The sequence below is a fragment of the Pseudopipra pipra genome, chromosome 12 (assembly GCF_036250125.1).
Source record: "Pseudopipra pipra isolate bDixPip1 chromosome 12, bDixPip1.hap1, whole genome shotgun sequence".
In the NCBI taxonomy this organism is placed as follows: Eukaryota; Metazoa; Chordata; class Aves; order Passeriformes; family Pipridae; genus Pseudopipra; species Pseudopipra pipra.
In genome coordinates this window covers 12,477,510-12,491,478 of record NC_087560.1, presented here as the reverse complement: position 1 = coordinate 12,491,478, position 13,969 = coordinate 12,477,510, and the positions used below count along the sequence as shown (strand labels likewise).

Here is a 13,969-nt window from a genome sequence, read left to right as displayed (position 1 = left end):
GAAGTTTAGGTGTTGTATTTGTACCATGCAACTACATAAACACAGAACGAGCCAGTTAACCAATGAACTGCAGGAATGAGAAGCAATGAGATGATCTAAAACGTTTTAACACATTTTCCATATATTAGCATTTGGACTAGTTGTGTTTTGCTTTCTTACAACAGACACAAGTCAGTAAAAGTCCAAAAGGAAAGTCTGAGGTTTTACATTTCTGTTTGTGGTACAGGAAAAGGGTTACGATCTCAGTGGTTGATTCAGTGAAATAACATCTCTTTTATACACATCTGCCTAGCAAGTAGGGCGGTAGTTGGAAATACCCAATCTAAAGCATTAAAGATTTGCTGGCAAATAGCAAGGCATTTTCTGCAGAGGAAAAGTTGTTATACTGAGTAGTCACTTTGAATGCTTAGGAGTTACAGTCAAATATCCAAACACTGTGGAGTTACACTGCATTTATTATTTTCTCAAGTATTTAACACACTGGGAATTGACTCTGCCTCGTATTTCAAATCCAAGAAGGCATGATAATAGTGGATTTAAATAAGAAGATACTTGGCAATGGTAAGTGATATTTTTATAACAAATTATTTAGACATCACGCAGTCAGCTCTTTTTACATGTCATCATGTATTATTTTCAACTGTTTTAATTTCAGAATTTGAAAGAGAAGAATAAACAGATAAGAGGTATTTCACAAACTAGATTTTTTCCTGTCTTTTCACTATCACTGTTTTGTCTTTAAAATTTGAAGTAAATTATTTGTGTTCAGTGATCAGCATTATGCATTAGACAGAAATGCTCTACATGGACGTACCTTAATATAAGACACTGTTATTTTGCTGTATAATATTTCTACTATTCATATAAAATTCTGCAGAGTGGTCCAGAGACTTTTGTGAGTTCACAGCTTTCTTCAGTTTTTAAGGCCTCTATAAACCTGCAATATTATAAGAGGCAGAAAAGAAACAAAATCACAAATCAAATGATTCATAACTCAGAAAAATTTGAAATCTACAAAAATATCTCACTGGCAATTAAACTTCATAAATAAGAGAAATAATTAATTTAAAAACCAGATGGAAAGGACAGGATATGGGATATTTAATTTTTTTTAAGCTTTTGCTAAGTACAATTTTTTTGAGAATTTTCTCTAACGATTCCCTACTCATTTCCACTGTGCTGTGTAACTGAAGGCTATGTTCTTTGAATACTTTATTTTTCTTCAAAGAAGAATGCAGAAAAATGCATTTCTCCATGAGAACTTGACAGGGGTAGAATCTAATCCTCTGAAACCACATTTCCAAACCATTTTAAAATTAAACATTAATATGATTATCTACTACAGTTTCAAAGCACAGATCCAAGCAAGACCTTCAAATGTAGTATTTACTCAAATCTCTGTATGAACTAGCCTATACAGGAAATCAGTAAATTGCTTCTGAGTCTCAGCCTCGAAGGGAATACGTATTTGTTTAGTCATATACTATAAATAACATCTGTAGACCTGAAACCTTGCCAGTGTTATTAATGCAGTGTTCACTTAATAGTATCCTTTATTATGTGCCCCATTAGCAACTGATTCAAATATTATGAGCCCACAGAAAAAGCATGCAGGCTGGTACAGCACACAGATCCTGGTGATCTGTTATCCACAGGGCCAGTGCAACCTCATTTGGTGGAGCTGAGCCCTGAGCTGAGCACACAGATCCTGGTGAGCAATCCCTTGGGAGAGGTGGTCAGGGCAGAGGCTTTGGAGCACCCCTTGCTGCTCCTCTGGGGGGGGTTGTTGCTGTCAGGTGGGAGGTGGGCATGAAACACTCCCCTCTTCCCCCACTGTACCAGCCTGTGCCTGGGAATGGATGACATAAAGCTGTGGGGTTGTCAAATTCCCTCAATTTATGCTGAAGGACTGACCTGACAGGTGACAGCTCTTTATCACTTTTACAGCTCCTTGCTATTAAAGAGCACAACTGATGTGATCTGCTGCTTTCTTTGCCTACTGCTGTTAAAATATTTATGCTGTCTCTATTACAGTATGGCACATACTGCACACTGTAAAATAACTTGCATGCCTTATCATATGGAATAAATTTTTGTGAATAGATTCTGCACAATATGAGATGGGTTGCTGTAGGATACCATTAGCTCACAGCAGCAAATTGTTATTGTTTTCTAAGAGTAGCTGTTAATTGTTTTGTTCATTGTTCCATTAAAAAAAACCACAAATATTAATTATCTTTTAATATTTTTCATCAGAGAAATCCTCACCCCACACATCCAAGAAAGATGGTGATGGTCTTAACCCTCTTTCTTTGATGAGGACGAGGATTCAGAAGCCAGGGAAAGTGAACCTATCTATGGTTAAACAAGTAGGTTGCCATCAGAGCTGGAAGGAGATTTCCAGACTCAGTGCAGTGTTCAGTGAAAAATGAGCTGGGGCAGATTGCTACTGCTTTATAGTCAGTGGTGTTCATTAGATGTGGTTGGTAAGGTTCGGTTATAAGTAATATATGTCTTTGCCCAAGATTAATGCTGAGCCTAAACTGATATTGTCAAAGTCTTAACATTTTTCTGCTACTAATTTTTTGGATTTAAGATCCTTTGTTTTAGCCAGAAATAGGGGAAAAAACCCCACCTTTAAAACTTCTGTTCTCCAAAAGGTCGGGATGTTCTTGAATGCTTACTTGAGTCAAGTCTTTAAAGATTCACTCCATAAATAAAAAGATAAAAATTTATAATCAGCTTAAAAGGTGTTGAAGAAAAAGGGAATGAACCAGAAAAAGAAATTCTGGGTTATGTTGGTGGTTATATGGTTTTCTTGGAAAGCGATTTCAAGCAATTACTTGGGACTTAAATTCCAGAAGAGGCTGTTTCTTTTGGGAAATCCAAACTGAGACAAAGAATGTAGCATTAGTTCCTATGGAGAGATTATTATTAGATATTCTCTGAATCAAAACTGAGCATACATAAAGAAAAGACACGGAAAAACTTGACGTCCCTGAGCATATGTCTGTTCCAGGGTCAGGGTCATTGAGTGGTTGTCCTCAGCACCAAGCTGATGTAGTAGGTGGCATTGTGGGAGACACAGGATGTTGTGTCACACTGGCTTTTTGCATATCTCCAGACAGCCTTTCCAGAGAGCCTGTTCACAATCCAATTGTATATCTGCTCTTGTCCCCTCTGCCAGCTGCAAAATATAGTACCTGTGATCTGAGTTATACCAATTTCCTATGAATTAAAATATCCCTTTCACTCCTTAATGCTATGGAGCTTAATTGCCTACTATCTGGTAGCCCTGGACTACAGATGCTGTGGTCCTAAGAGTTATTTTTCAAATGCTTAAACTGAGGTTATCACAAAAACTGTGCCATAACAATAATAGTCAAGCTCTTCTGGATAAACACAGAAATAAAGGCAAATGAGGATACAGTGGTATTTAAAAGAAATGGTAACTAAGCTGTGTAACAATCTGTCTGACAGTATAATAAGTTTTCAAGATTGGTGTAATAACATCTTTACATTCAGATCTGGTGTTTATTTTAAAAGATAAGCTTTAGCTTGAGCAGAAGTTATTGCCATCAGTACAGGAATTACAGGCTAATTTTTTCTCTTTGACAGGTTAATTATACTAGCTAACTAGAACAACTTCTTCTGGTCTTGAAAACTGTGATTCTGTAGGAAAGTCAAAACCCAAGATCAGGAATCCTCAGCTGAGATCTCTCAGCCACTACCTCCAAACTACTTAACATTAGATACTTCTCTGAAGCTGTAGGTTCATTTCAAAACACATAAGAAAAGTGTTCTCCCAAAGACACTAGATCCTAGACTGTTTAGGATGCTACAGCTTACCCCAGCACCATCTGTCACACCTATGACAAAGTTATCATCAGATCTCATGAAGCATCAGAAACATTGTGTTTTGTGCCTTACCAGGAACCCATTTATGTGACAGATTAGAGTGCTTCCCTCATGGGAAACCTGTAAAATAACCTAGACTCATATCTTGCTGTCAACAATAATGCTATGGGGAATATACATTATGACTAAAGTTAGTGTTAAAACCTACAGTATTGCCAAGAACAGGAGAGCTGCCCTTGGAGCTTATACTGTTATCTTCAACAGCACAAACAAAACCCACCTTCTCAGCTTCATTCTGATTGTCACAGCCTTAGAGATAAGGTGCAGCAGCAGGAATGTGAAGGGTCCTCAAGACTTCTTTAGTGCAGACTTAAGCAGAAGGCTGTGTTAAGTAGCTTTGCCTCTGCCAAGCTCCAGGAATGACAAATACTCGGAAGCAGCTACTGCTTAAGCCTTGTGCTTGAAATGACAACTGTACAAATGTGGTAAAGTCATCTTATTCAGACGCAGATATCCAAGTGAAGAAGTTGAGTAATTCATCACCAACCCTTGACAATGTTAATTGAAAAAAATCCCAAACCCAAAAAACCCCGAAACAATACCCCAAACCAAAAAAACTCGGCTATATCTGCCCTCAAAAAACCCCCACAAACAACGCAACCCAAACCAAAAAGCCCAGCAACCCAGACAGGACCATGCATGCTCTCTGTGAAATGCTAAAGGATATCAAGCCCCCGATTTCAGTGAGCCTCAGATCAGGCTGCTGTAGGAAGTGCTGCCTGTACCAGAGTGTAGAGTGTGGAGCACATTCTGCCACTGGTACTTGGGTCGACTAAATATATTCACCTTTTCAGTTCCTTCATTCATTCATATCTGGTTGTTCGAGGGGTAAAGAAGGCAGCAGTAACAATGAGAGAATCCAGCATGGGCTCACAATAAAAGATTAAAAAAGACAGGTTTAAATACACCTTTTAACTGAACTAATCAAAAATATAGAGAAAATAGTCATATAATTTTTTTAGGTAAATTCAGCTTTCTTTTGCCCTTTACATTCTTTCCTTATAAATCACAGCTTTTGGCTATTGATAATTCTCCTTTCATTCAACGTAAAGGGCCCCTTATGTCTGCCTACAGTTTAGGGGACTATAAATCAAAGGGAATGTTAAGTCAGATGAAAAAGGAACATTATGTAACTGAAAGCGTGGAAAGAAGAGGCAAAGTCATAACTTTTTAAAATATTTGGTTTAAATTAGAATGACACCATACAGGGGAGCTCACATAATGTTTTTGCTACTCTGGTGCTGCAGTAAGCTATAAACTGTATATTGGTCAACGGTTTAAGAGCAAAAAAGAATGACCTTTCCTTCAGTGCCAGTTATTTAGCAACTTCATAGCCAACACAAATAATCTCTAGTGCCTCTCTAAACCCAGCATAATCTCTTACTCTACATACCCACTACAAAAATATCAAAATAACAATACAGCCCACAACATTTAGTTAACAGGGTACCATTCTTGTCTTACCTCATACACCACACCATGGCTACAGCCAACAACTTTATACTCATAGTGCTGTAATTTTTCAATCACACACTCTTAACACAATCATTTATGGAAATCACTTGGGCTGCTTTTTCTGTAAACAAAGCATTGCATGCACACAACATATTCTTCATGGAGTTCCAGGATATGTTCTCAAGATGAGGCAAAAATACTTTTTGACGGGTGTACATTTAGTATTAGACCATCTTCCATGGAATTATATAAACAATATTTTACAGTTTGCCTCTAGGGCACTGCAACAAGTCAGGTTAGTAACCACGCAGAGTGGGAGTGCACATCCTGCAACACAAATGTTTTTGGCAAGACGAGGTCTAGGAACTTTTATTAACTCACAGGAAGGCAGTTCATTGGAAAACAGTCTTGGAGGCTGCAGAGCTGGATGCCACCATGAAAGAGTCAGGTAATAAAGTTCACAAAAGGAAGTGATCTGAAGAAAAAGGAGGAGTTCCAAACATATGAAAGCAGCATGAAGCTGGAAGGAAGAGCAAAAAAAGGAAAGATAAAAGTATGTAGAAGATAGAGGATGACATCAGTACAGAGATCAATGAGAAAAGGATTCTACAGAGAAGTGAAGATCAGGACATTTTTCCTAGTACAAGAACTGAACAAATCTTATAGGAAGCAAATTTAAAACAATTACAAGTACATTTATATGTAACACATGAAACTCATTGCCTCTAGATACTCTTGAAATCAAAAGTTTAATGGGAGCCAGAAATGGATAAATTACAGTTACATTACACAGGATTCATTTCATCTGTAGAAATAATAAAAAAAATTAAATCCTTGTGCTTCCTGGCAAAAGCTGGGTACTAAGTAATGAAAGAAATTAGAAAGAGTTTTACCTAATTTGACATAATGCAATACTTATCCATTATAGGGCAGCTGTGGCTTCTGCTAAAAAAAACTATGCAACCATAACGTAAAAAGGTCCAATAATTTTGGAATAACATACAAAACCTCAGAGTGCCAGTCTACTCTTACCTATAAGGTACTCAGAAGAAACTCTACCTGAAAGCAAATTCTCTCTTGATTCTTCCTATTTTTTTTTTTTTTTACAAGGTAATCCCTTTGAACCAATTGCTGGAGAACGATACTGGTTTAACTGGGTTTATGGAGTGACTCAACATGTCATGTTGCTATGTTTTCATGGATGGAAGGGCAGAGTGAAAGGCATGAAACCCAAGACAGAGATGACTAATCCAGTCCTGGCTTAGAAGCAATGAGGGAATGGATTGTCCTGTGCAACATAACTGTTGTCTGAAATATGGTAAAATGTGAAAATTGTGATGGTGTCTAAGGCAAAAGTAATTTATCAGTTTGCTAAACAATGTAAGGAGAGGACAAAAACTAGAATACTCCAGACTATTGGTTTTCTTTCCTATTAACACAAGCAGTATTTGGAGCTGGGTGGAGATCAGGACTAAGTTCCATCATTACTTAGATCTGCTTTGCCCAGTACTAATGTTCTGTTTAAATTTATATGCTCCTTTTTGAAAAAGGTTATCACCAGTAGCAACGGGCAAAATATTTAGTACTGAATAGTCTGCATATTTGTCCTCTAGAATCCGAACCTTTGGATTTGGAAAATAATTTGGAGAAAAGAGGAATCAGCTCCTGTTTCTGCTATGGTTCCAGACACATCCTGATTTTAGTCACACAAAAGAGAAGAATTGCCATAACTATTAAGTTCAGTGGCTTCTCTATTTTCTTTACCCACCTCTAATACACACTAACTCAAGATGTCAGTAAAGTTACTCCATTTTATGGTAGCTGGAACCCTATTCCACGGCAGCAGTATCACTCTACCTGTGAATTTGTGTTGTTTGGCTTTTATTCTGAAGCAAGAATTGCTGGCCCTTCTGCATGCTATTCCCTTTATCTACAGATATATATTTTCATCAACTCACCTCTTGGGGTGAAATCTCTGGCCAAGTGAAATCAATGCCAAAACAGCTAACTTCAAAGTGCTCATGATTTCTGGGACCTTCTTGTTCCACACATTAATTATGCTTGAGGTTTTAAGCATTTCCATTTATTTGTTTGAACACTATTTTACTGCATTCTTCTTCTCCTGTTCCTCATTAGAAAAGGCACTGAAGAAACTCAGCTGATTTTCCTTATACTTCCTATTATCTCATAAACCTTTATCAATGCAGCTCCTTTCTGCAAAGGAGAGTCCAAATAATTAATACAAAATTCCAGCCTCCGATCAGTTTTCATAGCCCTTTTCCTGGTACAATACCTTTGAGCTAAGTAATGAAGATTGACCACAGCATCCAATCAGCACAGCATCAAAGTATACCATTTGTGCAACAAGGCAGGCACAGTAGAGGTTTTCTCTCTCTCTCTCTCTCTCCCTCCCTCCTTTTCCTTATGGCTTCTGAAAACCTGCTTTTCTGTTCATCACTGGGCACCAAACAATTACTGTACAGAGAAGATGGAAAAAACTGCAAAAGGTTAGAGTGAAACAACATGAAAAAACAGCCCCTCCTTGTGATATTTATGTTTCTGCTGCTGGCCCTGGCAGGAGTCCAGATTTGGAATGAACAAAACTCCCACTGGCTTAGGGACTACATTATTCAGCCCATAGTCAGGAAATGCAAAAGTATGTGACAATGGGAAGAAATAAAGCAAGCTTTCCAATGCTTTTGAGCTTCCAGCTCAATCAGTTTGGATCAAAACTCAGGGGCTGTTGAGATTTTGTGTGAATGAGTTCTCTATTGCTAAACAAAAACATGTGTGTGTTACAGTGAAAGACAGTGAAGTGGTAAACAGTATGTGGCTTTGCTCCCTTGTTGATATTTCATTTTTACAGTACTAGCACTACAAAACCCCATTTAATGTACAAGGCCACTGTCCTTTCTATTCAAATACAGTGAAAAACTCTTTTCCAAAATACAAAGTTAGCTCCCTATTTCTCCTCTTCTCCAGCAAAGCTACCTGATAACTATTGATCACTACTTATTGCCAAATCTCGGTTCTTTTATAAGGTTAGAATGTAAAAAAGTTAAGTAATGTTCTATGTTATTTGTTAAAATAGTTAAAACTGTATCCTTTAGAAAAGATATCCTTTAGAGAACTAGCATCCTAAAAACTTAGTTGTTAGGAAAATAATGTCAAATTCTCTTCATAAAAATTTAAAATACAGAATACCCACAATATTATTATCAAGGACAGTGTTGCAGGGTGCCCATAGACAATGTACAGAGCAGAGATTTCATCTTCCCTTTTTTTCCCAGTAGGGAAATCATTCCCAGAGGGCAGATGCTTGTCCTCACAGTCCATGTTTTATCTAAAAGTCACAGGGCCACTAAGCACAAGACCCTATCAGTGCAATATTTTAAACCTATTTTATAATTTCTCTCTCTCTTTTGCAAGTTTAGTGACAGACCAATAAAACCAGGACCTTCAAGCCACAGAACACACAGGGTAGCAGGTGTCTAAGCGCTCTCATGTTGAGCATTTCCATGACCAGACATGGCCAGGTTTATGTTCACATTTTCCTGAAAAGTACAGGATTTATGGTTTGTAAGAACGTTCTAAAGAGGCCTCACGATTTCAATAAACTAACATGAAATATTTTAATTCATGCACTCATCACAAAAAGTAGTTTTCTGCAGCAGGATTGATATTTGTCGGAGTGAGCAGAACTGAGGATGGACAGCTGGGGACTGACACTGATCTGTGTGACCAATAAAAAACAGCTAAGCATGACTAGGACGTGGCAGAAAGGGTGAGCTGCCTGCTCCCACAATTGATGGTGGATGCAGCTCAAGCAGTGTTTTGTGGAGGGAATCACCACAATAGGAGAATAGATTGTGAACCACTTACTCTGCAGCAAATGAAAGGTGTGACTGAGGCAATTTGGATTCCACGGCATAGTTCTCATTTCCTGCATGCTCTGTGGAAAAAACCCAATAATTTTCTGAGTTCTTGATCAGTTTGGATCACAAAGTTGCAGTCTAGCCCATAAAGGGGAAAGTATTTAAGAACTGCTAAGTTAAAGGGACCGTTTCACTTCGTGGTGAACAATACAAGGGCTTGGCATTACTTTTTGCTCCTGGAGCAGAAGTGGTCTATGAAACTGTGACTAGCTTAACATTAAAATATCTGCTAAAATATATGAGAAACCTGTTTGCCATCTGAGACTCCAGCAGAAAATCCTGCACTTGATTAGCACAGATTCTGGCTGTCACCCTAACTCCCCTCAGGTGGGGTTAACATGCCTGAACCCCATCAATCCTAGGACAGCGGAGCAATGGGTAAAAACAAACGACACAAACTCCTTAAATGGTCTTGCCACCTCTGGGTAGCTGGGAGCCTGCTGGAAACAGTTTCCCCAATACTGCATCCCATTGCTTTTGTTTATCTAGCCTTGCTGACATTTTCTTCAATTAGGAAACAATAGCTCCGTTCCAATGTACTGAGCAGAATTACTGAAACTGAGTCACGTGGCACCAGGAGAGTGTGTTTTCAATTATTCACTCTGTCTTTTTTTGCCAGGCCTATGAAGAGGAACAGCCTTCTGCAGGAGTCAGGTTTGTCTGCCTCGCTGTTGTAAGTTCCTCCTTTTGAATTTTTCTTTTACAATTAGGTATTTTTAATTTTTTAATTTTTTTTTTAAACAGTAAATTCAACTCTACAGTAATTTCTTACTCTTTATTATAAAAATTCCAAATCTCTAGCTCTTCCTATTGCCTGGAAGCCTAGACATCTGCAACAGTGCTAATAATACTGCTCAGTAGTGAATCTGACAAAGATCACAAGATCTAGATTAAAATAGAATGCGAGATCTAGATTAAAAGAGGATGCTGTTAGCACTTGGTAATGTAAATCTCATCTTGTTCTTGCTAGTAAAGAAAGGTTCTGTCTTTCCTACTGTCTGGTTAACAGCAGGGCATTCACATTCAATCTGGGAGCTACACCAAATTATTTGCATCTTGTAAATGCTCGGTTTAATATCCAACCAAAAATTTGAACCAAATGGGCACAGCTCAAATCATGTATTTTGTTTGTAGAAGACAGACTGAGTTCGGGCTTTTTAAACTTAAAGCTGGAAAAATAAAGCTTGAGGAAAAAAAATGAAACAGAGAAGGAACATTTGGTTTGCATTACAAACCACAGACAGCTTCCATCAGGCGAGCTGGAGGTATAAGAACAGCAAAAGAAAATGACAAGCAGTGAGTGCACTGGAGGAAAAGATGAATGGTTTAGAGAATTGACTTTGAAGTAATTGTCCATGCCATCAATACCTTGAATTAAATTTGGTGGAAGATGGCAATGAATCATAAAGCTTCTCTGGCACTTGTGATGTTGTTTTCTGTGTAAAATATAATTTCTTGATATTTTTATCAGAAAACATATAGACTATGCTTTTGGTACCTCCTATATTTCTGTCACTTATGCAACCCTGAATCAGCAGCTCTGGAGAGGATGTTGCCCTAGTTAGGACTTGTGATCAAATACTTATAGCAAGAGCAAGTATTTAACTGGAGGTCTTCAGGTCTACTGGGTTTGTTTTCACCTCAACCACTGGCTCGCTTTGAGATTAGGTAAGTCCTTCAGGGTTAAACTTGGTTTTTGAGTGGATGGAGCTATGATGGGGGTGGGGGAGGAGGAAACAGCTGACAAAGCAGGGCAGCAGAGTTCTCTGAGTAAAAGTCCTCAGGAGCATTGCAGGGGACTGGGATAGCAGAATGCACTTAGAGCAATGTTTTCTTCCCTGTTTCAACAGGTGCTTGTGTGTGTTTCCTGCATCCCAGATGCTTAGCACAGCCAGAGAGGCACCTCTTGGAGCATTTAGTACTGATGGCAGCACTCCCTTCCTAAGCTCAGCAGCTTCAGGCAGAGCAAGAAAGGGCTCGTGCTTCTCTCCATCCTTCATCCTAGCATGCCAGTCTCCAGAGAGCTGCATTTTGACCATTAAGATATCAAGTCTTCTGCTTATCCACATGCTTAATAGCTCTTTTTTAAATTCTTCCTCTTTGGAAGTGTAAGAGTGCAGCTAATGTTTGTACAACATTGAAATCCCTGAATGAAAAGTGCTATTTCTTCTAATTTCTCCCCATAGGCAAGACTGTTTAGGTCTGAATGTGCAACTTGGGCTCATTTCTGACATTTTTGTTGCTACTCTCTAATAGCAATTATCAGAACACAGAAGGAGCGCTGATTCCTATTACAGATTTTCAAGTGATCCACATTCCACTCACCTCCAGCAAGCAGCTTTGTTGCTTCCTGCCCAGGTACTGAGAGTAGAGACCTGCAGAAGTTCCCCTCATCCCAGACATCCCACTGCTTTTTCAACTCCACATTCTGGTCTAGTGAGCCAGATAGCATTTTTACCTTCCTTCAGACATACAGGAAATGCAACATCATAGGCTTAAATTTATTTCCTAATACACTGGAGATGCTAACACAGATTTCTGAGTTCAAAAATTGCAATTGAGTTCATTCATATTATAGTAGACTGAACTGTCTTTTTAAAAGACTCGAACAAGATGTTCAAACCTTGAGAGTCTTTATATATTCATAGAGATAGTGTTAGGCAGTTTTTAGCTAAAGTAATCAACAAAGAAGCATACAAAAAAATTGCAAACTTTTGATGCTAAATTATACAACCACCAACTACTTAGTTCTCAAAATTACTGTTCTAATATAATTCATAGCACTTTTCATCTCTGTACTTCAAAATAAATTACCACATAGAGGCTCTGACAAGAAGGTTCTCTCTATAGTGCAGGAACGGAGATGAATCCTAGAGAAATAAGACCCCGTGTCAACTACAAAGTACATGTGTTAAAACTGAGCTCCATCTATGTCATCTTTTTCCCCATCCCCTCTTGCCTCTGTGTCCTTAAATACAGGCCAGGATTGTCCTTTTATTCAGTGTGTCCTCTGCATCACAGGAAGGGAACGTGGCTGTGCTGTTGGACAGTCCCCCATCACAGCAATCTTGTCATTCATAAGAAGAGAGGCTACTCTGAAAGGAAGAAAAAAGTAAAATTAACTATCAAATACACCGGAAAGGACCGTCCAAATAAATCTCCTTTTCCCTGGAGCCTCCTTGCTTCTCCTGAAAAAGCCATGCGCAAATTTTTTTTATTTTTACAAATTCAAAAAAATTCAGATTCGTGTTGAACTGTGGATTTCTTCAGCAATGCCATAGAGTTCCTTCAGACAGGTACTCAATGGCATAGTGCTTATCATCTGTTTGTGGTTTTTCCCTGTTTATTTATATGAAAAGGAAAAAATAAAGCCCAAGAAAAATGATCCTGCAGATTTATTATAATGTTGACTTGGATTTATTATATGAATGTGGCTTGGTCTGAGTTTGCAGGCCTGTGTTTATGGTTGTGGCTGTAAGGAGCCTTTAGAAAACCTTCCTTCTTCCATTTCTGTATCACTAGTGGCACTTCAGGTGCAAAGTGCATATGTGCCTAATTAATTCTGCACAGAAACACCAAAAAAAAACCCAAACCAAACACAAAAACCCAATTTAGAGCACAGTGTACAAACTTTTTCTCTCAGTAGTATATCCAAGAAATGTTTTTTCAAATTACATTGATTTTCTGGTTTGTGTGTAACCCTTACAGCATCATTATGCAAATACTTCAGTTTCAATAGGTATTTTCCCCAAAATGACAGCATTCAGTATCTATTAGGTACTGTGAGGAGAATAAAAAGTTTGTGTAATAAATACAATGATAAAAATGGTGAGAAAGTCAAAGTAATTAATTTAGAGTTTGTCTTGTTGAATTTTCAGCACTGATACATGCATACTAAAGTATTTCTAGAAAGCTTTTTCTGAGAGAAAAAGAAAACAGTTTTACAAAGACCCCCTTTGTTACATTAACATGTTCATTATTCATTTTACAAAAGCTCCAGCTTCTGACACATTTTGATTGTATAAATTTTCTTCCATTTTACCTTAATTTTGTATGCTGAATCATGTACTGAAACAAACCTTTTCTGTAATAGGACACTTTTTGATTTATGTACTGGGGCTGTAGCTGTATTCCTTTATAGAGTTCAATCCCTAATCAGATATTCACATCTTAAGTGCTTCACTGGATCTCTCTGTTACTCTTAAATGCACGGTCTTAAGTGAGTTCTGGTCTGCAAAGGTGGAAGTTTTATAGCAGCCTGACATTCCTTATTTTCTCAAGGCTATGATCCACTTTTGCTAAACCACTTACAAATCAGATGAGCCAGGCAGAGAACTTAATGTCAACAATTTGATTAATCTTCTTTGAATTATAGTGGTTTCATGAATCAGGCTTCAGAAGGAGCTTCTTCTTTCCAAATAATATTAGGAGGATAGAATAATGCTTTTAAAGTATCCTCCTTTTCAATATGGGATTTCAACATGCAAATTCAGCAGATGCCCAAAGCCAGGAGACAATGGAAGCATCACAAACTTTTATTAAAAGCACTCCATTGTGCTTGAGGAACATGGCAAGAGAATGAAAAGGTGAAGGAGAATCTAGTAGAGCACTGTGCAGAAACAGAATTAGCAAGTCATGAGATATCACGTGGCTGTTCACAG

The 13,969-nt window shown here is 38.0% G+C and overlaps 1 protein-coding gene across 1 annotated transcript in view; it reads left to right on the top strand.

Moving 5' to 3' along the window:
* Window positions 1-386: 386 nt before the first annotated feature.
* IL16 (interleukin 16) overlaps window positions 387-13,969 on the top strand; it is a 39,639-nt gene continuing 26,056 nt past the window's right edge. The window contains exons 1-2 of the mRNA XM_064668937.1: window positions 387-561; window positions 9,928-9,981. Coding sequence (XP_064525007.1) covers window positions 9,932-9,981 — 50 coding nt within the window. The 5' untranslated portion in view covers window positions 387-561; window positions 9,928-9,931. The remainder of the gene's footprint in view (window positions 562-9,927; window positions 9,982-13,969) is intronic.